This window comes from Salvia splendens, chromosome 17 (genome assembly GCF_004379255.2).
Source record: "Salvia splendens isolate huo1 chromosome 17, SspV2, whole genome shotgun sequence".
Classification (NCBI taxonomy): Eukaryota; Viridiplantae; Streptophyta; class Magnoliopsida; order Lamiales; family Lamiaceae; genus Salvia; species Salvia splendens.
The window spans coordinates 1,771,400-1,792,236 of record NC_056048.1 but is presented as its reverse complement, the minus strand read 5'-3'; the positions used below and the strand labels follow the sequence as shown (position 1 = coordinate 1,792,236).

The window sequence follows — 20,837 nt, the reverse complement described above, 5'->3', positions numbered from 1 at the left end:
AATCTTTTATTAATTAGGACTTTAGTTTTGATTTTTTAAGTGCATATAAGTATAGTAGTATTTAAGTATAATTGAATTTATGATAAATGTACACTTTATAAACCAATTTAAAGCTTAAACGCCAAAATCGAATTTTGTTCTCATATTTCATAAAATATTATGAGGACATATTAGAAAGTTTTCGTTCCAATCCCACTAAAATTAATGCGATTTAATCTTGTAAGAATATTATATATTATTACAATCCTATTTTAATAGTACTCCTATTTTTGACCATGATATATGTGCATATATTCATATCTTTCAGAGAATCTTCTAGATTTTAATTTCTATATTGAATGATTTTGAATTTATCATATTTTTATTATATTTAATTTATTTTAAACTGTTTTAGAACTAGGATTTAGAAGTTCTAAACAAAGGTAATCATGAGCAATATAATGAATGGTGGTTAATTACAATATTCTATATTGTATATGTCAAGATCAATTTTTTAGACTATATTATTTGCATCAAATGAGTTAATTATATACATACTCCTATATAACAAAATGGGAAATTAGAAAATATAAACAGGTAAAATGCATTTAATTATGGGGATTTTTATTAATTTGTTTGATTCTCTATAATAATTACAGGTAAGTACGAAAATATCTATATAAACCACTTTCCCCTCTACCATCATTTCATCATTCTCAATAACATAGTGATAGTACATTCTATTCTATTTGTAGTTTCACAAATATACACAAACTGCTATTTTCATACTTATAATTAGCTCTTATGTTAGCTTATAAGCATTTGATGGTAGTAGAATTGACATTTTTTTTCTATGTTGGGGAATCCACACTCTACATATAGAAGGTGAGATAAGAACAATGAGACATGTCTGACTTCCTGCATAGCATCAACAACACTAATCCACTTGATGGACCAGTCAAGTCGAGTGACGTGCAAGGAGCCAAACATGTTAAAATCATTTTTTATTGTTATTATTGTTGTCATTGTTTGGATTTGTAATTGTGTGTATGATTAGAGTACATATTTATAACTTTGAAAAATGAATACATATGTAGTGAATGTGGATGTCAAGAGAGTTCGATGTGCCTGGCTCCCTGTATGCCACTTGGTAGCACTAATTCGATAGACGAATTTGTTGAATCGAGTGGCGTAACGGGAGTCAAGCACGTCTTGAAATGATGTCTGTCAAGAGAGTAATTGGATGTGCCTGGCTCCCTGTATGCCACTTGGTGGCACTAATTCGATAGATGAATTTGTTGAATCGAGTGGCGTAATGGGAGTCAAGCACGTCTTGAAATGATGTCTCTTTAATTTCTTGGAATTTGATCGAATGAGTGACTTTATTTAGTTTGTACTAGAAAGGTATATAGTAGTATGTCAAATAAATTGAGGAATCATTTTACATATATATATGATCTGAATTATATTTTTATTAGATTCAGTTGCTACTTTAGATAAGCAGTCATTTTTATGTTATTACTCCACAAATTCAATGGGTTCTTGAAGTTATTTTTTAAATCTTGGGCATGATTAACATTTAAACTTTATTCTGTAATAATTGTTTATTTGATTCATTGAAACTTGAGATTCGTGTGAATGTATGTAACAGTGTATTTATTGTATCTAAAAAGTTCCCTTTTGAATTATAATTTAAATGGATTAATTGATCCAAAAACCCACTTTTCTTCTAAACCCAAATGTCATCCTTCTGCTTACAAAACCCAATTATATTTGTTCACAAGCCATCTCAGATTCTAAGAATATTAAGGGGTCCAAAATCAGGAAATTTACAAATGAATAAAAAATAAAGACATACTCATGTAAATTTTTATATTTATTTATTTTAATAAATTAAAACTACAAAACATTTAGGTCATGTTCTCCTATCTTAACAACGCTAATTTAATTTGGTGCTGATGGAACTAATTAATTAATTGGTATTAATTTGTTTCTTTGTATTTTATTATTATTCTGATTAGATATGACCTTTGCTTTCTTCATTGTAATCTACATAAAGGGGCTTGGGTTCTCGAATTAATCCCTAAAATAATGGCAAAAATTTATTCTTTTTTAATTGACATGGAAGTAAAGTTGCTATATCATAGTAGTGGAGTATTTGTTAATACATACGCATCGTCACAGAATCCTTGGGACTATATAATAGTACTACTATATACTTTTATTTAAAAATTACTTTGTATTAACTTTGCATTAATTGAAGTTTTCTAAAAAATTATGGGATGATAAAAATATTCGCATTGAATAGTTGATAATTGGTCTCGTACAACTAATTCACTATAGATTAATAATACTAGGCAATGGTCACTAATTTATTTTTTCCACCATCATCGATTAGATCATTCATTAAAAATTTTGATCAACTAGTTTTATTTTCATGAAATTTAGATTTTTATTGTCATTTTAATCTCTTCATTTATAGTACTTAATTGTTGGTCCTTATCCTCTCGAAATTACCAACATGCGTCTGACCTTACTTCAACAACCTCAAAAATAATTATTTAACCTTCGTTTGCATGGAAATTAATCACAATTAAAAAGTGTATTAAACTAAATTTCTAGTTGAACTATTAAATTAATAAACTGCAACTGCTCTATTCATGCTTAACTGGAATGAAGTCACAATTATTGTAGAAGTCACAACTATCACAACCATGTACGTTGTTTATTATTTGTTGTTATAATTAAAATAAATTATTATTATTATTATTATTATTATTATTATCAATGTTTAGGATTGAAGAAATGGGGAAGTATGATTCATCTAGATTTGAGATAAAAAAAAATAGTGATTGCCAAATCCATTCAATTCAGAATTACTTAAAAATTCTTCATCTATCTTCCAATCAATCAACACACTAAGTTAGTGCTAATATCTTTCAAAATGTTACTCCTATGTCCCAACTCCCATCAATTTAATTTCTCATAAGAAAATATATCTAATATTCTTTTGATGTTAACCAATCATCTACTTTATCATTATTTATTGAGGAGTCGCTAATAATTAATTAAATGTGACTTAATAATCTAATTTAATCGGATTATATATAATAGTATAGTCTAATAATCATTAATTTGTAAGCATCGAGGGGTAGAATTTTGTCACTATTAGGTTAAAATTAATTGTTTAACTTCTGGTCTAGAAAAATAAGTAGATTAACTAGGGATTAAATAATGACTACGGATCACATGGAAGGATGCTTCTATTTTGGCTTTAATTAGGTTTCATAAAAATAAAAATAAAATATTTTAGGGGACAAATTCTGTGGCAGAGAATCCCAGTCTTAAATTGTTTTTTGTGGGTATTTCGTTTCATGCACGAACATGGGTTAGGTGCTGTCTCTACCCAAAATTATACAATGATTCAAAATCACTAGAAAATGTAAGTGACACTAGGGTTTTTGGGGATGGACCACCACAAATCTTTCAAATAAATAACCTCATTATAATTTTAGTTTCAGATGAATTACTAAATTTTGAGTTTGTGAATGATAGAATTGAAAATTGGCAGTACATGGCAGTACATATGTCTTTACTTAGTTCTAAATTACCCATAAATCTATATGATTTCTATTATAAAATCGATTGGTGATATGATAAATGGTCAATGAAACTTATATATTGATTTCAGTTATTTCTTTATATCGATGTGGAAATGATTATAGTAGTTATTTTTGTTTCATTTGCCAACAACTTCTCTCAAACCAATCAAGGTGAACTTTGGAGAAGTTGCACTGTTTTTAGATCGGGCCGAACCAACTATCTATCGAACTGACACTAATTTAAAACTCAAATATTCTGCATTGAGTCAATCATTTTTCAATTTCAATTCAGATACATTGCTAAATCAGTTAATTTTTAGCCCAAGGACCGTGACCTGATTTCATGAAGTAGTTCCAAGTCTCTTTTTACATCCATATAAAATATTGTTATATATAGTTTTTTTGTTTTTACTTTTTACTTATTATTGTTTTTATATAATTACTTGGGACTTAAATTGTGTAAATCTACTTACTCTCATATTTAAGTAATACTAACGGATTAAAAATACAATTTACCCACCAATTGCATCATTCTTAAATACCTCACTCCATGTGCCGAAAATTAAATTGTTGCAGAACTCGGTAGCAAATCTTCAGTACCGCATGACCTTGTCATGTAATAATAATAATTCACCATTAAGTAAAGAGCTAAACAATTACCTAATTAATTGGGATTATATAATTCATTTTTTATTTAACCATTATATGTGAGAAAGTGAATTGCAAAAAATAAAGAGGTGATGATGTGCTTGCGATAAAATTTTCAAATTTTCAAGTATACTAGCTAGTACATAATACTTCACACTGTATATTGTCACACACCCACACACACACATATATATAAATACTATACACGTTTGTGTGTACATTTGTGCTGTATGATGTAAGTGTATACGTCTACATTTTTAAAAAATCAATTTAATTCGTGAGACATTTCTTGAAAATTGATGGGAGCAAAAAAAATACTAAAAATGTGAATGTCGGGCAATTATGTACTCTACAATAATGCACATTTAATTAGTTCCCTATAAAATCAATATTTTTCCTGAAATAAACACAAGTCAAAATTAGTTTTTCTTAATTAAAAATGATGAATATGTTGAAATAAATAAACTTGATTGATGTCTCCACCTTCTAGAAGAGCCAAGAGAAACAAAGAGGAATAGATATTTTGCTAGACATCTCTAGCTCATTCCACCGACCTAGTATAGCATGTCAAAGTAATTAGGCATATTAAATATTGTAATAGGGTAAAAAAAAAATCTAGTGCTAGAACACTCTAGCAAAATTTATGTCGGTAGAATAACCGACTTATTTTCTTATATATAGGCAAGGCCTTTGCTGAAGGATGTATAAGTGAGCACAAAAAAAATATAAGTGTAGTGTGTATAAAAAAGAGTATTCAATCAATAATATTTCTCATATATTCTAAACAATTATTCTCCAAAATATTTCCTCCAAGAAATTAATCTCCAACATATTTTTATATTATTCCAACAAGTGGTACCAGAGCCATAAGTTCCTACCTATAGTATGGCTAACTTGCCATCATTTCAAGTCCCCATGCTCAATAAGAGCAGTTTCGATAATTGGAGTATTAAGATGAAGCGTTATTGGGAGCCATGACGTTTGGGAGATCGTGGAGAGTGGCTATGAGGAGCCGCAAGATGAGACCACTCTATCCAACAACAAAGGGATAGATTGCGAGATGCGAGAAAGAGAGACAAGAAGGCTCTCTATCTCATCTATCAAGCTCTAGGGGACGACGATTTTGAGAAGATTTCAAGTGCAAGCACTGCCAAAGAAGGTGGGGAAAGCTCCAAATCTCATGTACTGGAGCAGAGAGAGTGAAGAAGGTACGTGTCTAAACTTTAAGAGGAGAATTTGAATCTTTGCATATGAAAGAGTCCGAGTCAATTTTCGGATTATTTTTCAAGAGTCTTAGCGGTGTCAAATCAAATGAAAAGAAATGGGTGAAAATTTGGAGGATGTTAGAATCATGGAAAAAATATTACGTTCTCTAACTCCTAATTTTGATCATATAGTAGTTACAATTGAAGAAACAAAAGATTTAGAGGAAATGAGTATCGATCACTATTGGGATCGCTACAAGCATATGAGGAGAACAAAAGAAGAAACATGAAATTGTGGAGCAACTTTTAAAGTTGCAAGTGAGCTCAAAGGAGAAAGAAGAAAGTTCGGGCAATGGTGGTGGTCGACAAGGAAGAGGTCGCGGACAAAGACAAGATCGTGGTCGTGGCCGAGGATATGCTCGTGGACGTGGACGAGGATATTTTCCGAACAATGAAGAAAGAAATGAGTTCCCATAAGGGACGAGGAGGAGTTCCCCACAGTCGAGGTACGATAAATCTTCAATAAAGTTTACAATTGTCATAGATATGGGCACTATGCTTCCGAGTGCAGAGAACAATCAAAAGTTGAAGAGAAGGCCAATTACGTGGAAAATACGAATGAAGAAAATGGATGTGTTCTTCTAGCTTATAAAGGAGAAGTTTGGAAGAAAAGATGGATATGTGGTACCTCGACAGACGGGAGCAACCATATGTGCGGGAACAGGAGCATGTTCGTGGAGCTTGATGAATCAGTAAGTGGCAATGTCTCATTTGGGATGAATCTAAAATTCCAGTTAAAGGAAAAGGCAAGATTCTAATTCGGCTGAAGAATGGAGCTCATGATTTCATTTCTAACGTATATTACGTGCCCATATGAGAAATAATATATTGAGTCTTGGACAACTCTTAGAGAAAGGTTATAATATTCATATGAAAGATTATAGCCTTTAATAAGAGATGGCAAAAATAATTTGATCGCCAAAGTGCAATGTCAAGAATAGAATGTTTTTATTAAATGTGCAAAATGATGTGGTGAAGTGTCTTCAAGCGGTGCTATAAAGATAAGTCTTGGTTGTGGCATCTCGATTTGGGCACCTGAATTTTGGTAGCTTAAAATTGCTATCAATAAAGAAATGGTATGAGGATTACCGCCCATCAAGCACCCCGATCAACTCTGTGAAGGATGCTTAGTTGGGAAGCACTTCAGAAAGCCGTTCCCAAAGGAGTCGAGTTCGAGAGCTCAGAAGCCATTGGAGTTAATCCACGCAGACGTGTGTGGACCAATCAAGCCAAGCTCCCTCGGTAAAAATAATTATTTCTTACTATTTATCGATGATTTTTCAAGAAAACGTGGTATATTTCTTGAAGCAGAAATCAGAAGCATTTGATGCTTTCAAGAAGTTCAAGGCTGCCGTAGAGAAAGAAAGCGGTCTAGAGATCAAAGCATTGAGGACGATGAGGTGGAGAATTCACATCCGGGAGTTTCAAGAATTTTGCAAAGAAAGAGGAATTCGGCGGCAATTGACGGTTCAAGATCCCCCAGCAGAATGGAGTGGCGAACGAAAGAAAGGACTATCGTTGAGATGACTCGGAGTATGCTAAAGACGAAGAATTTGCCCAAGAAGCTATGGCCAGAAGCAGTGGCGTGCGCTGTATACCTGTCTAATCGGTCTCCAACCAGAAGTGTGTGGGGAATGACTCTCAAGAAGCTTGGAGCGGAAGAAAGCCAGGGATCACTCACTGAGAGTGTTCGGGAGCAAAGCTTATGCGCATGTACCAGATCAACGAGGAGTAAACTCGATGACAAAAGCAAGCCATTCATCTTCATCGGGTACGCCTCTAACACTAAAGGCTATAAGCTATATGATCCAACTTCGCAGAAAAATGATTAGCCGAGACGTGGAGTTTTCGATGAGAAGGTGTATGGGATTTCAGCTCGGACAATGACACCACTTCCATACCTCCATTTGGAGATCCAAAATAGACGAGCAAATAAGAGAGGAGCAACAAGAACATACAACTCCACCTGCATCTCCTGCTACATCTGTTGGAGGCTCGCCGCCATCTTTCTTGAACGAAAGAGCCACACAACGCGCACGAAATTTGGCTGAAGTGTAATGACGACACTGAAAGGTTAGAAGATCTTACCTTGTTCTGCTATTTGCTGATTGTGAACCAGTCAACTATGAAGAAGCTGCAGAAAGTGAAAATTGGCGAGTCCGCAATGGATGAAGAGATTAGGCTATAAGAGAAGAATGATACGTGGGAGTTGGTGACACTACCAAAGGGACACAAGGCCATTGGAGTTAGTGGGTGTTAAAATTAAGAAGAATTTCAATGGTGAAGTTGAAAGATATAAAGCAAGACTCGTCGCAAAAGGATATAGTCAAAGAGCTGGAATCGACTATGATGAGGTATTTGCTCCTGTCGCTCGCTTAGAAACTATTAGACTAATACTCTCTCTTGCAGCCCAAAATAGATGGAAGATCTATCAAATGGATGTAAAGTCGGCTTTCTTGAATGGATTTCTTGATAAAGAAGTCTACATCAAACAACCTGATGGTTACGTGGTGAATGGCCAAGAAGACAAAGTTCTGAATTGACTAAACAGATCACAAAAACCCATCTATGCAATGAGGACTACCAATAGTTGATTTAAATTAATCTGCAAAATACAAACAAATTTCATGAACCGAGCCCATTTTGCAAGCGCATCCGACGCAGGTTGTACCCTTCCACACTCGATGTACAACTCAGACGCGCGTCTATAGAAGTCAGACACTTCGTTCCAGTTTCCTACGTCCTTTGCAAGAGCTCCAGCAGTCTCCATATGTTTTGCAGCATCCCAAGGCCTGGTTCATTCATCAAGACCCCTCATCATTAGCGTGTAACGAAACCGATCAAATTCCAAATCTACTTCACATAATCAAATAGTTCCATCAGCAGAAAAATAGATCGAAATCGAATAAACATACGAAGCTAGCATCTCGTGCCCCTTCGAAGCCTTTTCAAACGCTTCCTTAGCTTGCTCAAACTTTCTAGCAAGCCTATAAGCATTTCCTGCCATAGCAGGAATTAAATACAATCAATTCATCTATTTCGATCCAAAACCGTGGATAATTTAACTTCAAACATCACTTCTTAGCTGATTCCTCTCAATCCTCAGCTCACACTTCAAATTTTTATTAAAACAAATCGAGCATAATCGTACCAGCCTGTTCATACAAAGCTGTTGCATTCCTCCAATCAGCATTCCATCTCGTCAAACTGAGTTTGTCCTGCAAATTGGTAAATATTTCCACCAAAAAACGGCGATTTTTGAGATTACTCATAACTAGATGAACAGATTTAAGAAACTAACAATGAGAGACAGAAGCGATAGCGAATTTCACATTTTATCTGCTTTGGCCATCAATTTGTCTGGATCGGAAGCCATCGCTGATCGAAATTGGAGCTCCCGAAGTCACCTATGGTGGATCGAGTTATTCGGGTTATCTGCCTTTCTATTTATCCCGACCCGGGAATCTCCTTTTCATTTCGGATCTGGGTCCTGTACTGTGCTTTTCTCTCCAATTTGCTACAGTTCCAACCAAAATTACTGTCGTGGATATTAATATATTATTTTAATACATTGATTTATTAGAAAATAACCATATGATGCTAAGACTAATATTATTAAATTGATAATATTAATAATAAAAATAAAAATAAACCCGAGAAAATAATTTTTTTATAGTCTTCTTCCTCCTTTGGAATTCATCAGAAAGTCAGCTTCCCTTATTGTAAAGTTTTCAACGGAGATTGGAGAAGAACAAAATTGTGTGTAATCCAATCCAATCTCATAAGATCTAGCTGCATTCGTTTGTTTATTTGATTTCTACAGTCAGATTCTCACCGATTCCGCGTAATCATATCTCTATTGTGATAGAAATTCATCCAATTCTTCGCTGGTAAGATTCGTCGTCATAGCTCGATCTTCTGTTTTTATTCAATTTTCGTATTATCAAATTGTTAAGTTATCAAATTGTTCACGATTTCGCGATTCCGAGATCTGGCTCCTGATCCTTTAATTTGAGGCTATTTTATGTTTGCGTCAAATTGATTTATGATATGTGGTAATGTAGATTGATTTTGTTTCAAATTTGTTGTTTCGTGGATTTCAACCGACAAAATATGATTTTTCTCAGTCTGTTTTGTGTTGGCTTATTGTAATTTTCGATGAATGTTACAACTCTAAATTAAATTGTGCTGTTTAGCTGAAATTGGATCGATTAGCCTGTATCTGAAACTCTAGATAAGCTTGGATTTTGTAGATATGCAGAGCCAGATAGTTTGCACCGGGTGTAGAACGGTGCTTCTTTACCCCAGAGGAGCTACTAATGTTTGTTGTGCAATATGTAATGTGATCACGGCTGTGCCTCCTGCTGGTAAATCTTTTAAAACTCATCATTCATGCACTGTACTGCTCGAATTTCGTTGCAATATCCTCCATGTGCTCAATATTTTTCAGCTGAATTTCCAGTTGTAGTTTGCTTATTTCTCTTAATCTTCAAGAGTGGGTCTAATTCTAATACTATCAATTAGAATTTTTTTGGTTTATCGATAACTGGATTGCCCAATATACGAGCATTTCTACTTTGCAAATGGTGATATACCCAATTAGGGCCAACATTGCTAATGTTTTGGTTGTTTATGTAATTATTTCCTATAGCTACTGGATTCGTCCTGTGTACTTCTCAGGTTTTGTAGGTCTATTTTGGTGATGGCATGCCACTTCCTTCCGCATTGTCTTATTCTTCTGTGGTAGTTGACGATGTCATTAGATGAGTATCTTTGATTGAGAAAAGAGGTATATAGAAGGATTTGCAATTGAAGATTAGAAAAAATTCCCGTCTCCAGCCAAAAGGCTATTTTATCCTGTCTGAATGCTTATAACCAGGAGAGGTTTTCATATTTTTACCTTAATCGAGTGCACACGCTAGTAAATATCGTAAACGCCTCTATCATTTTTGCAGTAAAAAATCCTGTTTGGATACAATATCCAACATCTCCTAGGCGATGTAAAATTTACTTTTTTTAGAGTGAATATAGGAATTGTGGCAGTAATTTCCTGTCACTTAGAGAGAAGGCACATATTGAGGTGCTTGTTATTTCTCTTTTTTTGGTAACTGAAAGCAAACTTGTTTCTTTGTGTCCATGTGCCTCCTATTATGTCTCTATGCCATTAATTACTTACAATTTTACTAATGTTTTATTTCTATATGCAGGGATGGAAATGGCTCAACTGATATGTGGAGGATGCCGTACACTACTTATGCATGCTCGAGGGGCTGCCAGTGTTAGATGCTCTTGCTGCCACACGGTGAACCTCGTACCTGGTATGAATTTGATGGATCATGACTGTATATGGTGCTTGCCATTTTCAGAGGGCTTCTTATTTGGATCCTTGGCATTTATTCTTCATCTTCATCTAATTGTTGCTCAATGATCAATTTGCAGCGCTAGCAGCACCACAGGCACCTCCACCAGCTTCTAATAATATTGCTCATGTCAACTGCGGAAACTGCCATACCATGCTCATGTATCCAGCTGGAGCTCCATCAGTTAAATGTGCAGTTTGCCATTTCATAACAAATGTTAATGTCAGTACTGTGCTTTCACTCTTGCGTTTTCTCTCACTCACACGCATCTTTGAATTTAAAAAATATTGCAAATAAGAGTAAGGACTGATGCAACCAGTTTTCTGCTAGTAGCCTTTGCCGGAGTTAGCTTGACAAGAGGAAATATGCTATCTCTCTGATCTTTAGATACACGCTGGCTTGTTTTATTAATTACAAGCTTAACTACTGCGCAATCTAGGAAAACATACAAGAAATGTTAGAATACTTGAACCCCATAGGTTTCTTACTATCTGGTAGTGGTTATGACTTATGATTTGATCTTGCCAAATTTTTTACGATTTTCATTAGTTAGACGTTCACTAAAGAATGTGAGAAGGAATATACTGGGTATGAGGAGCTCCTTCTTTCTCCGTCTTCGGTAAGTGTGTATGCTTTGAGAAAATGATGAGGAAATGCCAATTACGAAAATGATTAGGATATATCATTTGGGAATGTCATTCTTTTCCTTGGTGTATATGAGTTTCTTATGCGTATAACACGTTACAATACCCGCTTGCAATGGTTCACAAGTATGATACTGCAAATAATAAGGTGGTCTTGAATCATGCTACAAAATGTATGTTAATATAACGATATATCTCCTCACATGTAGAATGGCGACACAAGGGTCCCTATTCCTGTTCATAGAAATGGAGGGATCGCAACATCTGCATCACCACCACCTACTTACTTGGTTAGTTAGTTTCTCCTCACACTCCCCCCGGTAAGAAAATCATATTTTCCGCACGCCAATAATCACTTTCTTCTTCTGTTGCAGGCACCATCCCAGTCTCATAATCAAACAGTGGTGGTGCATAATCCCATGACTGTTGATGAAAGCGGCAAGCTGGTGAGTTGCTCGACACTAGCCACTCTTTCGATTTGTCTTGATCGCAATAGATAGACACTGATTCGATTTATCATCATCATCATCACAGGTGAACAATGTGGTTGTTGGTGTGACAACTTAGGAATGCAATGGAAACAAGACAGATATTCTGTTGTGAATGGCTATTTCTGATCCTTGTCTGCTTCAAGGGTAGAGATATGATGTGCATATTTTCTGGCTGTAGTGATATATGAATTATCTAGCATTGTTTGTATAGGACTAAGAGGAGCTTGGCTTTTTATTTTTTTTGTATTTTTTGTCATTTTGTAAAAGTTTTGTTTGTCATTTTGTTTCTTGTTGCTGTTATGCTACTCAAGATATGTAATCTACCGTAACCCAATGTCATGAAATATAGTTGAAAAGACAAAGTTAGTTTATGTGTAATGCTATGGCTTCCATTTATGAATTGGTTTTGCCTTTGAAACCTCATCAGTATGGTATTGACACACACACACACACACACACACACACACACACACACACACATAGGGAGAGGTTCGAATGAGAACGAATATTCAAAGAAAGTACGAAGAATCAATTTCAACTCTTCGATACGAAGATCACTGGTAGATGTATTTCAGCTTTTTTGCACCGAAATCTTCTTCCGTGTCACGATCTCAAATGTCGGATGGCGCCATAGGGAAGCTGTGGTCTGAAATCTCGTTGCAGGATGAACGTAGCACTATAGTTCGAATTCCACGAGAAGCGAACATTTCATTTTGTTATATTTTTTTAAAGTGCCTATCATTTGTTTGGTAGTTTTCGATAATTTTTGGTCAATAATTTTTTGAATGAAGTGAACTGCAAATTTGATATTTGGTGAATATTTGCAATACCTAAAAAAAATAAATTGCATTATAGGTCTTTGGACTAAGGTTTTAGTTTACTTGAAATACTTTTACACTTAGAAACTATGTTTTTTTTTTCATTTTGTCACTTACAATATCAATGGTGAATTTGATCATTTGGACGTAGTAGTTATTTTCATTTCTCTCTCTCTAATGCAAGTAATGTGTCAATTGTATCATTGTTGCAAAATGTGTTTTTTGTATGAATTAGATAACGTTTAATTTTGGCCCTAACTATTGTAATCTCTCTCTATATCCATCCCTGTACTTAAATTTTAGATCACATGTTGAAAAAATGCTGATCTTTGACACTATATCTTAAAAAAACATAACAATTCAAGAAAATATGAAATTGATGATCCAATTCATTGAGCTAAAGCAAATGAGAAATTGCCGATCTTGATAAGATATCACATCTAAGAACAACACAACAAAACCAAGAAAATGTGAAATGTGGCCATCAAATTCATTCAAATCACAGTAAAACTTACAAAATCAAGATCACTAAAAAAACACATTCACTGCGTGAAAAAATCTCAAAGAAACAACACACAAAAACAAGAAAATGAATCCCACCGCAAGATCTCCCCGCGCCGCCGCCGCCGGAGGGTGGCGGCGGCGAGAGCTGCCAAAAGGATGAGAGAGAGGGAGAGGGAAATTGCCATTTTGAGTATGATTTCAAGAATTTCAGTTAGGGAGAGATGAGAAGAGAGGGGTTGATTTATAGTAATGTTTTAACTAACTTACAAAGTAGTAACTGACACTCCCGCTAAACATCAAATCGGATTTCAAGAATAAAGAATTCGTATTAATTTAAGGGATATTTTAGCCTTTTTTTATATTTGTGTCAAAAATTAAATTTGATATAAATTGAAGACCCAACATGGCAAAAAATGAAGTCATTTTCAAGGATGTATGGTAGTAATTTATTTGTAAGAGTGAACTACGTCAAAAGTCCCTAACGTTTTCAGAAGTTGCGTTGCAGGCCACTAACAAAAAAAAAATATCGTCACATAACCCTAACCTTAAAGGTAATCACATATCATATATTTATAGCCATTTTTCAGACCAAAATGCCCAAATACCTTCAGGGACTTTTTAGTAAACTTACCTTTAAATCTGGGACATACACTGTAGCCATTTTGACATCTCTGACTTAAAGGTAATTTCTTTTTCTTTTTTTATTTCCTTCTTTCCCTAGTTTTCTATTTTTCCTCTTTCCTCTTGCTCACCTGCTGTACGATTTCTTTCCTCTTATCAGTCATCAGTTTTTTAATTTAGTTTCTCTTAATGTGGTTCTTCTCTTTTAATTCAAAATTTCCTCAAACCTATTGGAAAGAAGCTCAAGAAGAAGATTAAGATTGCCAGAGTTCCAAATTCCACAGCAAGGGAAAAATCAGAAGGAAAAACTTGTAATTTTGATGCTAGATTTCTCCCCTCTTTTGAAGCTTTTTGTTTTTTATTTATTTATTAATGTTTTGATGCTACTTTGTTGAATTGATGTGAGGTACTGTGATAGACAATTTATTGGGGAAGAATTGAATCTACTCATTCGTATAAAAAAAATACATTTTTCCATTATTTTGATTAGTTCTTAGCTAGTATTATTTTTATTCAGCCATCATGCAAATCATGTAAATTTAGTGACATGAACTTAGTTATTTATAATAGTGACATGAATTAGTTATTTATAATAGGATTATCAAAAGCTAATCTGATTATTGCTATAAATTAATGTGAATAGTGTGAAACCAATCATCACTGTGTCAGGCACAGTAAAAGTGCCATCATGTAGGTTAGGCCAACGTCAGATAATTCATGGAACTGACCGAAATGCCCTTTTAGGGCTAAAGGGCAATATAGTCACGAAAAATACGATATGTGATTACCTTTAAGGTTAGGGTTATCTGGCGATATTTTTTTTTGTTAGGGGCCTGCAACGCAACTTCTGGAAACGTTAGGGACTTTTGACGTAGTTCACTCTATTTGTAAATACACAAACTTTTAAGATATTCTTGAGTTTTTCTAGAATTTTAAATTTTTCTGGTTTTTAAACTCGGTGTGAGTATTACAAGCATATGTGACTTAATAGAGAGATGAGTTTTAGATTAAGCCGTATTCAAATTAGAAGACTTATGTGATTGTATTTAATTTATGTGTATGATAGTATGAGCACACAAATCGCAATTCTTTTACGAAGGAGATAATAAAAGCACAAAATTATATGCAATTTGAAAGGGAAAAAAATTCATAAAACTAGTCATTTCATTGAAGACATTAGACATAATATAGTGTAATTTACAAAAGATTTGTTATCGATAAAACATTAATCAATGCAACTTAAAAAAAGAGATAAACTGAAGCAATTCGCAAAAAAATAATTTGATCGAAATTAAAAGTCGAGGGAATATCAGGAAATTTTGAAGTTCATTTATTTAGATTCGGAAAAAATCAAAGTTGTGAAATATTATAAAATATCGAAAGTTCATGTATTTATACACAAGTTAGGCCATCATATTGTTTTTGCCAGGTAAATGATACTAATATGTCATGCGTAATACATATAAAATTTGATCGAGATTATTGGTAAAAAGCAAAACTAGAAAATATTAAAAGTTGGTGTATTTACAAGTAAATAAATCCTAATTTAATTGCACCCTAGAAAACTAAATGACTCCATAGTCCATATATATAGCTTATAACATACTAGTACAAAATTAGGAAATACACAAATTCATTGGAATGGAATTTTAGGTGAAATCACTGTACAAAAAGAAGACAACAAATATCAATTTAAATTAGGCTAACTACTAGTAAATGCAAATTCATAGTTCTAAAGCATTTCAAAATTTTACTATTATGTTGATATTTATTATTGTCATTTTTATGTTATCAACCTACTAAGAAAATCTACTATTATTATTATTATTATTATTATTTTGATTAATAATTTACTAAACAATTCTGAATCTTAGTGTAATTTTAAAAATTATAGATCTTCTTATATAAAGATGCTTCTATTGTCTTCACACCTAAAACAATAATCAACATGATGTAAAGGTAAATTTCTCCCACTTGATGTCACCACTAAAACTCACTCAATCAGAAACTCGAGAATTCAAGTTTCACATCATTATTCAAGCTGGTAAACTACAAATGTGATCAAGATGCACACATATATGTATACATTTCAAATTTTAATTAGGAAAGGCTGTGAAATGGACTCTTAAGGAGAGGTGGACGCAAAATCTTCCAGGAGGCGTTCGATGGTCCTCCTCGAGGTGACTTTGTTGATCTCAAACACTCTCATCTCACCTCGTAGACCTGCATGAACGAACAATCTAGCTCGATATCCTTGCAGAAGCTATAACAGCATAGTTCATGGGACTCAAATGATAGGAACAACTAACTGACCTGATTGGTTTAGAGGTCTGAGTGGAAGCTGGGCTTCGCTTGAATTCAAGAACATGAGCAGATTCTTCATGAGCTCGGAAGATTCAGCAGAAACCAGAATTTCCCTCTAATGTTAGCATGATCAAGAAAATAATTAGATATGATGTGTTGTTGAAGGTCTCCATACGTATACTTATTCATAATTATAAACCACTGATGATTGTTCTAACCTTGAATCTCTTCTGAGGATCATAGTAGCCAGAGACCACCATCAGTAAGCTGAGCTTCTCCAATTCTGCGTTTCAAAACAAGAGTTTCAGTAGTGAAGAGTAATGCAGCATGCAGTGATGCATGGACGGTGAATCGGAGCAAAAAACTAAAGAACAACATTTCCATGTAAAAGGTTTTATGAATCAAGATTAAAGAAAATAGATGTCATAATTACTTTGAAAATGTATGATTCCCTGAACTGAAGCTGAATCATGAGACAGCAGTTGGGCAACTGACATCCCGATTGAACTCATCCCGATATTGGGTCCCAGCCTCGAACTTATAGTATCCGATTTACCTGTTTCAACAGATTGCAATACCAATGCAAATTGGTGATGTCAGAAACAAATGAATCGGGCTTTCCAATTTGAAAATTTTCGAAAGAAATAAGCTACACACGAGAATAGGTAGAATTGAAATCAGCAATTAAAAAGACAGCATGCAAAACCTGATATGGTCCATTTCTTGAATTCCTTCTGTAATATATCCCCCAATTTAAGATCATATGAACCATGAGTTGTGTGTTTCACTGAAACAGGGCATAAAAACAAAGTTGAGTCCATAGTAATAAACTGATTTGAAATACAAGAATTAGAGGCCCGAGAATGTTCTGTCAATCTGTCTCACGTAATTGGTAAAGCCCGTTGAATCCAAATCGGCCCGCTCCATTAATCAACAAGGTCGCCATGTATTTATCTTTCGAGGTACAATATGGGCTTTATAAATTTTCAGTGTCCATAAGGATGCCTGCTAACTGCAAATTGGAGAAGATAAATTACATGTACATATTTATGAAAAAGTGCCATTGTGTTTCTTGTTTTCTTTCATGAACTGTCTCTACAAATATATTTATGAAAAGGAAAGGAAAATAAGAGGCATATTGTCCCAAGTTCTGGATAATAATGCCAGCACGATAACTGCAGCATCATGAAAATATAACATGGAACTGTGCAACTTATAATTTGTGAATTTGTACCAGAAGTCTACTGAATCCTTGCCCGCTCAGTATCTCAGGGGAAGTCGTTGCAAAATTTTCAGCAATTCCAGTACAGCATGATACATCCTGAAATGAAAGTAAAAAAAGGATGATTGTAACCATTTTCTTATATATTAGAGGAATGGAAGCAAAAGGCAAATCTAGTTTGTATTGTACATACCTCTCGCTCAGTGACCGTATGAACCCAAGAAAATGCATTAGACTGCATAGAAGGTTGAATAATGTAAAATAAATTTTTAGCTAGATGTTATGAGTATTAAGATGGAACCATCGCAGTACCTTTTCACAGTGGAACACTTCAACTATTGAATCTCTCAGTGCCTGTCCCAATTAGCAAGAAAATATCTTCATTTGATGAGGTTGGTAGCAAAACAAGCAACTAGGAATAAAAAACTCTTTACCTCTTGTTCAGACGGGATCTTATCACAACTGACCAAAACCAGTTTGAGACCCCCAAATAGATCGTAATAGGCCAGGTCAATCTGTACAATTTCATATGGAAGGAAGGAAATCAGTGAGTATTACGACATCACGGAGACCAGAAATGAGCCAGTTTCTAGGTTTGGAATACTGAAATGGTAAGTACCTCATCAATGAAAATTAAAGATGACAGATCAATATGGCATGAATTAAGAAGCCACCGAACATTAACATGTGTGTCTAAGTCGGCCCTCTTCATATTAATTACAGGAACGGTGAAAAAGTGATTGCTTTTGATAGTCTCGTCAACATGAAAAGCATACATGATGGTCGAAGCCACCGATCCCACATCTGACAAAATGCACCTTATTAGTATAGATATATAAAAAATAGTATAGGCTAATCCCTTGTTTATTTGAAGGATTGAGATATCCCAAGGCCCTTGATAACTCCTATCATTCGAGCTAATTTGGTTTGATTTATATCCCATTGAAAAAGGGGTATTGGAGAAACTCAATCCTCTATCTTATCAATCTGAAAAGTGAATCACCCCCTCAAGGTTTTGCTAGCAAATATAACTGAAATTACCTGCACCATCTGGCCTAATCACAGCATGTAGGAACATCCCAGGAACACCAGCATTGACGACATCTCTCTTAGCCTTCAGGTAAGCGTTTAACTTGTGAATACTTGCACATGATACAGTAACTCCCCTTAGCAGCGAAGGCCCTTGATAAAACAATGCTGCAGATGGAGGAAGAGGAACATTAGAAATATCTGTTTGCCACTTTGTCACTTGATATGATGTTTCGACCAAAGGCTCGTAGCGCTAACTTGAATGGCTAACTCCTTTCCTTCTGTGGAATCTGGACTAGAAATTGCTAATGGTTCGTTCAGTTCATCGAGGTTGATATTCGCATCTGACCGAGCAACTACTAGCGGCGAGGAAGTCTTTGACCACCTCCCGGATGATGTCCTGCCAATAGGTTCTAGAACTATGTCCAAAGGTGAGTTTTTAGGACTATCATAAGCTTCTTCAGTTATAGCATCAATGATATTTCTTGATTTATGATCTCCAACATCTGAGGCTGATCTATAACTGATCTCCGTTGCCAAATTTCCTTGAAAGTCAATTGCACTGCCCTTCCTGACTAGTGCTGCTTCACCTCTTCGCATCCCATCAAAGAATGGGTCATCACGACCACGATAATATGCTTCCTGCAGTGTTGAGGAATAATGCTTCACAATACCAACTATGTCCAAAATAATCATATTAAACTCTTAATTCATTCCTAACTTAACATTACGGCTCCAAATCACAGAGGCCACTCATTATTAATTACAGCATAATGACTTGCCTATGTGTGAAATAGCCATAATTTCATACCATTGCAATGTAAAAATGACTATAAAGCAAGAGTAACACGTATTTAAGGCACCGATCTTTCCATACATGTAATATCATCACTGTATAGGAAAAGAATCCAAATTAGATCAGTTGAAAAGGCATCATCGAAATCCTGGCTTTATTCGCTTCATTACAGCTGAAAATAAGCATCTTCACCTATAATTTCAGTAGCTACATCAACCACATACATCATCACATATTAGGCACTTTCCGTTATTCACATACCATACGAAAACTACACTACTACGCAACATTATGGTCTGTAATTTGTCAGCATCCCTCGAATCCGTTGATCTCATCCCCACGCCACCCATAAACATACTTTCCATCACACATTCATTCAATTTTCACACCATAAGCATTCATGATCATTGCCTAAACAAACACCATTCAATACTTATATAATCATACAATAACTCAATCAATAAATCCACAGCCACAAACTAAAACTAAATGGAAGCTGAGAGGTGGTTTACCCTCTGATTTGAGTCCACTGCATTATAAGCGGCAGAGGTCTTCATGTTTGCAGCAGGAATCACCCTCCAATTTCGTGATTGAGTGTGTGAAAAAAGGTGACGGATGATTTGAGAAAGAGACCGAAGCCTTGTATAGCACAACATTGTGAAATCCGCCATTGTTGGACTTATTGAAGGATCATTCGGCAGAAGAATTCAATTGAGCCAAAAAACAGGTAATCAAATTACAAACAAAAAAAACCCTATTCCCAAAGTTCAAATCGGAAAATTACTCCAGAAACAATGCTTACTGTCAACTTTTCCAAACTTTAAATACGATAGATAACTCAACGGGAAAAAAGAGGCGTGAAGGAAACCTGTATCGGAGCTCCTCCGTCACGTCGAGATTTTGACGGCGGAGCATCACCGCCGGTGGAGTAAACAGTTGTAAGTTTTCTGTTTTTTTGAATTTCACGCGGTTTTTTTGGTTAGGGGAATTTCTCTTTATTTTTAATTAAGATAAATAATTATATGAGAAAAGAAAATTAATTTTTTTTAACATCTATTCAGGAGTAAATAGTTTATGCGTTCAAAATTGATGAAAGTTTAATAATTTGGTGTTTAAATTTAATTTTGGATCTTTTATTGTTTGCAAATATTAAGATAATTATTCGATTAATATTTTATTTTCATTTGAACGACCTTATGGTTATTAGTTTATTAATTTAAATGGAGGATTTATTAAACGAATAATATCTCTTAACTAGAGTAGGATTTATTAAATGATTGCGAATTCAGGTCGAGTTATCGATTCCATCGCCTCTTCCTTACATCACAAACAGCCGTCGATTTCATTTGATTCGATTCTATTATGTAATAGAATATGTTGTAATAATCTTAGATATGTTGTATTTTTTATTATAATTATGTAATAATCTTTTATTAATTAGGACTTTAGTTTTGATTTTTTAAGTGCATATAAGTATAGTAGTATTTAAGTAGAATTGAATTTATGATAAATGTACACTTTATAAACCAATTTAAAGCTTAAACGCCAAAATCG

The 20,837-nt window shown here is 34.4% G+C and overlaps 1 protein-coding gene, 1 long non-coding RNA gene and 1 pseudogene across 2 annotated transcripts; 1 reads left to right on the top strand and 2 right to left on the bottom strand.

The window, feature by feature from the left end:
• Nucleotides 1-8,141: 8,141 nt before the first annotated feature.
• LOC121775159 lies at nucleotides 8,142-8,709 on the bottom strand. The gene is made up of 3 exons (XR_006045099.1): nucleotides 8,646-8,709; nucleotides 8,410-8,494; nucleotides 8,142-8,286 (listed from the first exon to the last, which is right to left on the bottom strand). It is a non-coding gene; the product is annotated as an uncharacterized LOC121775159 (long non-coding RNA).
• A 466-nt stretch (nucleotides 8,710-9,175) lies between these two features.
• On the top strand, nucleotides 9,176-12,367 carry LOC121775158 (protein LSD1-like). The gene is made up of 7 exons (XM_042172161.1): nucleotides 9,176-9,384; nucleotides 9,748-9,861; nucleotides 10,702-10,812; nucleotides 10,934-11,076; nucleotides 11,708-11,788; nucleotides 11,873-11,944; nucleotides 12,033-12,367. Exons 2-7 carry the CDS (start codon nucleotides 9,750-9,752, stop codon nucleotides 12,063-12,065), a joined length of 552 nt encoding a protein of 183 aa, XP_042028095.1. The 5' UTR covers nucleotides 9,176-9,384; nucleotides 9,748-9,749; the 3' UTR covers nucleotides 12,066-12,367.
• A 3,557-nt stretch (nucleotides 12,368-15,924) lies between these two features.
• On the bottom strand, nucleotides 15,925-20,230 carry LOC121774006 (annotated as a pseudogene).
• Nucleotides 20,231-20,837: the final 607 nt, after the last annotated feature.

Coding starts and splice junctions, on each gene's coding strand:
- LOC121775158 (XM_042172161.1), top strand. CDS start 9,750: ATGCAGAGCCAGATAGTTTGCACCGGGTGTAGAACGGTGCTTCTTTAC. Junction 9,862..10,701: donor CACGGCTGTGCCTCCTGCTG/GTAAATCTTTTA, acceptor TTCTATATGCAG/GGATGGAAATGGCTCAACTG. Junction 11,077..11,707: donor ATTTCATAACAAATGTTAAT/GTCAGTACTGTG, acceptor CCTCACATGTAG/AATGGCGACACAAGGGTCCC.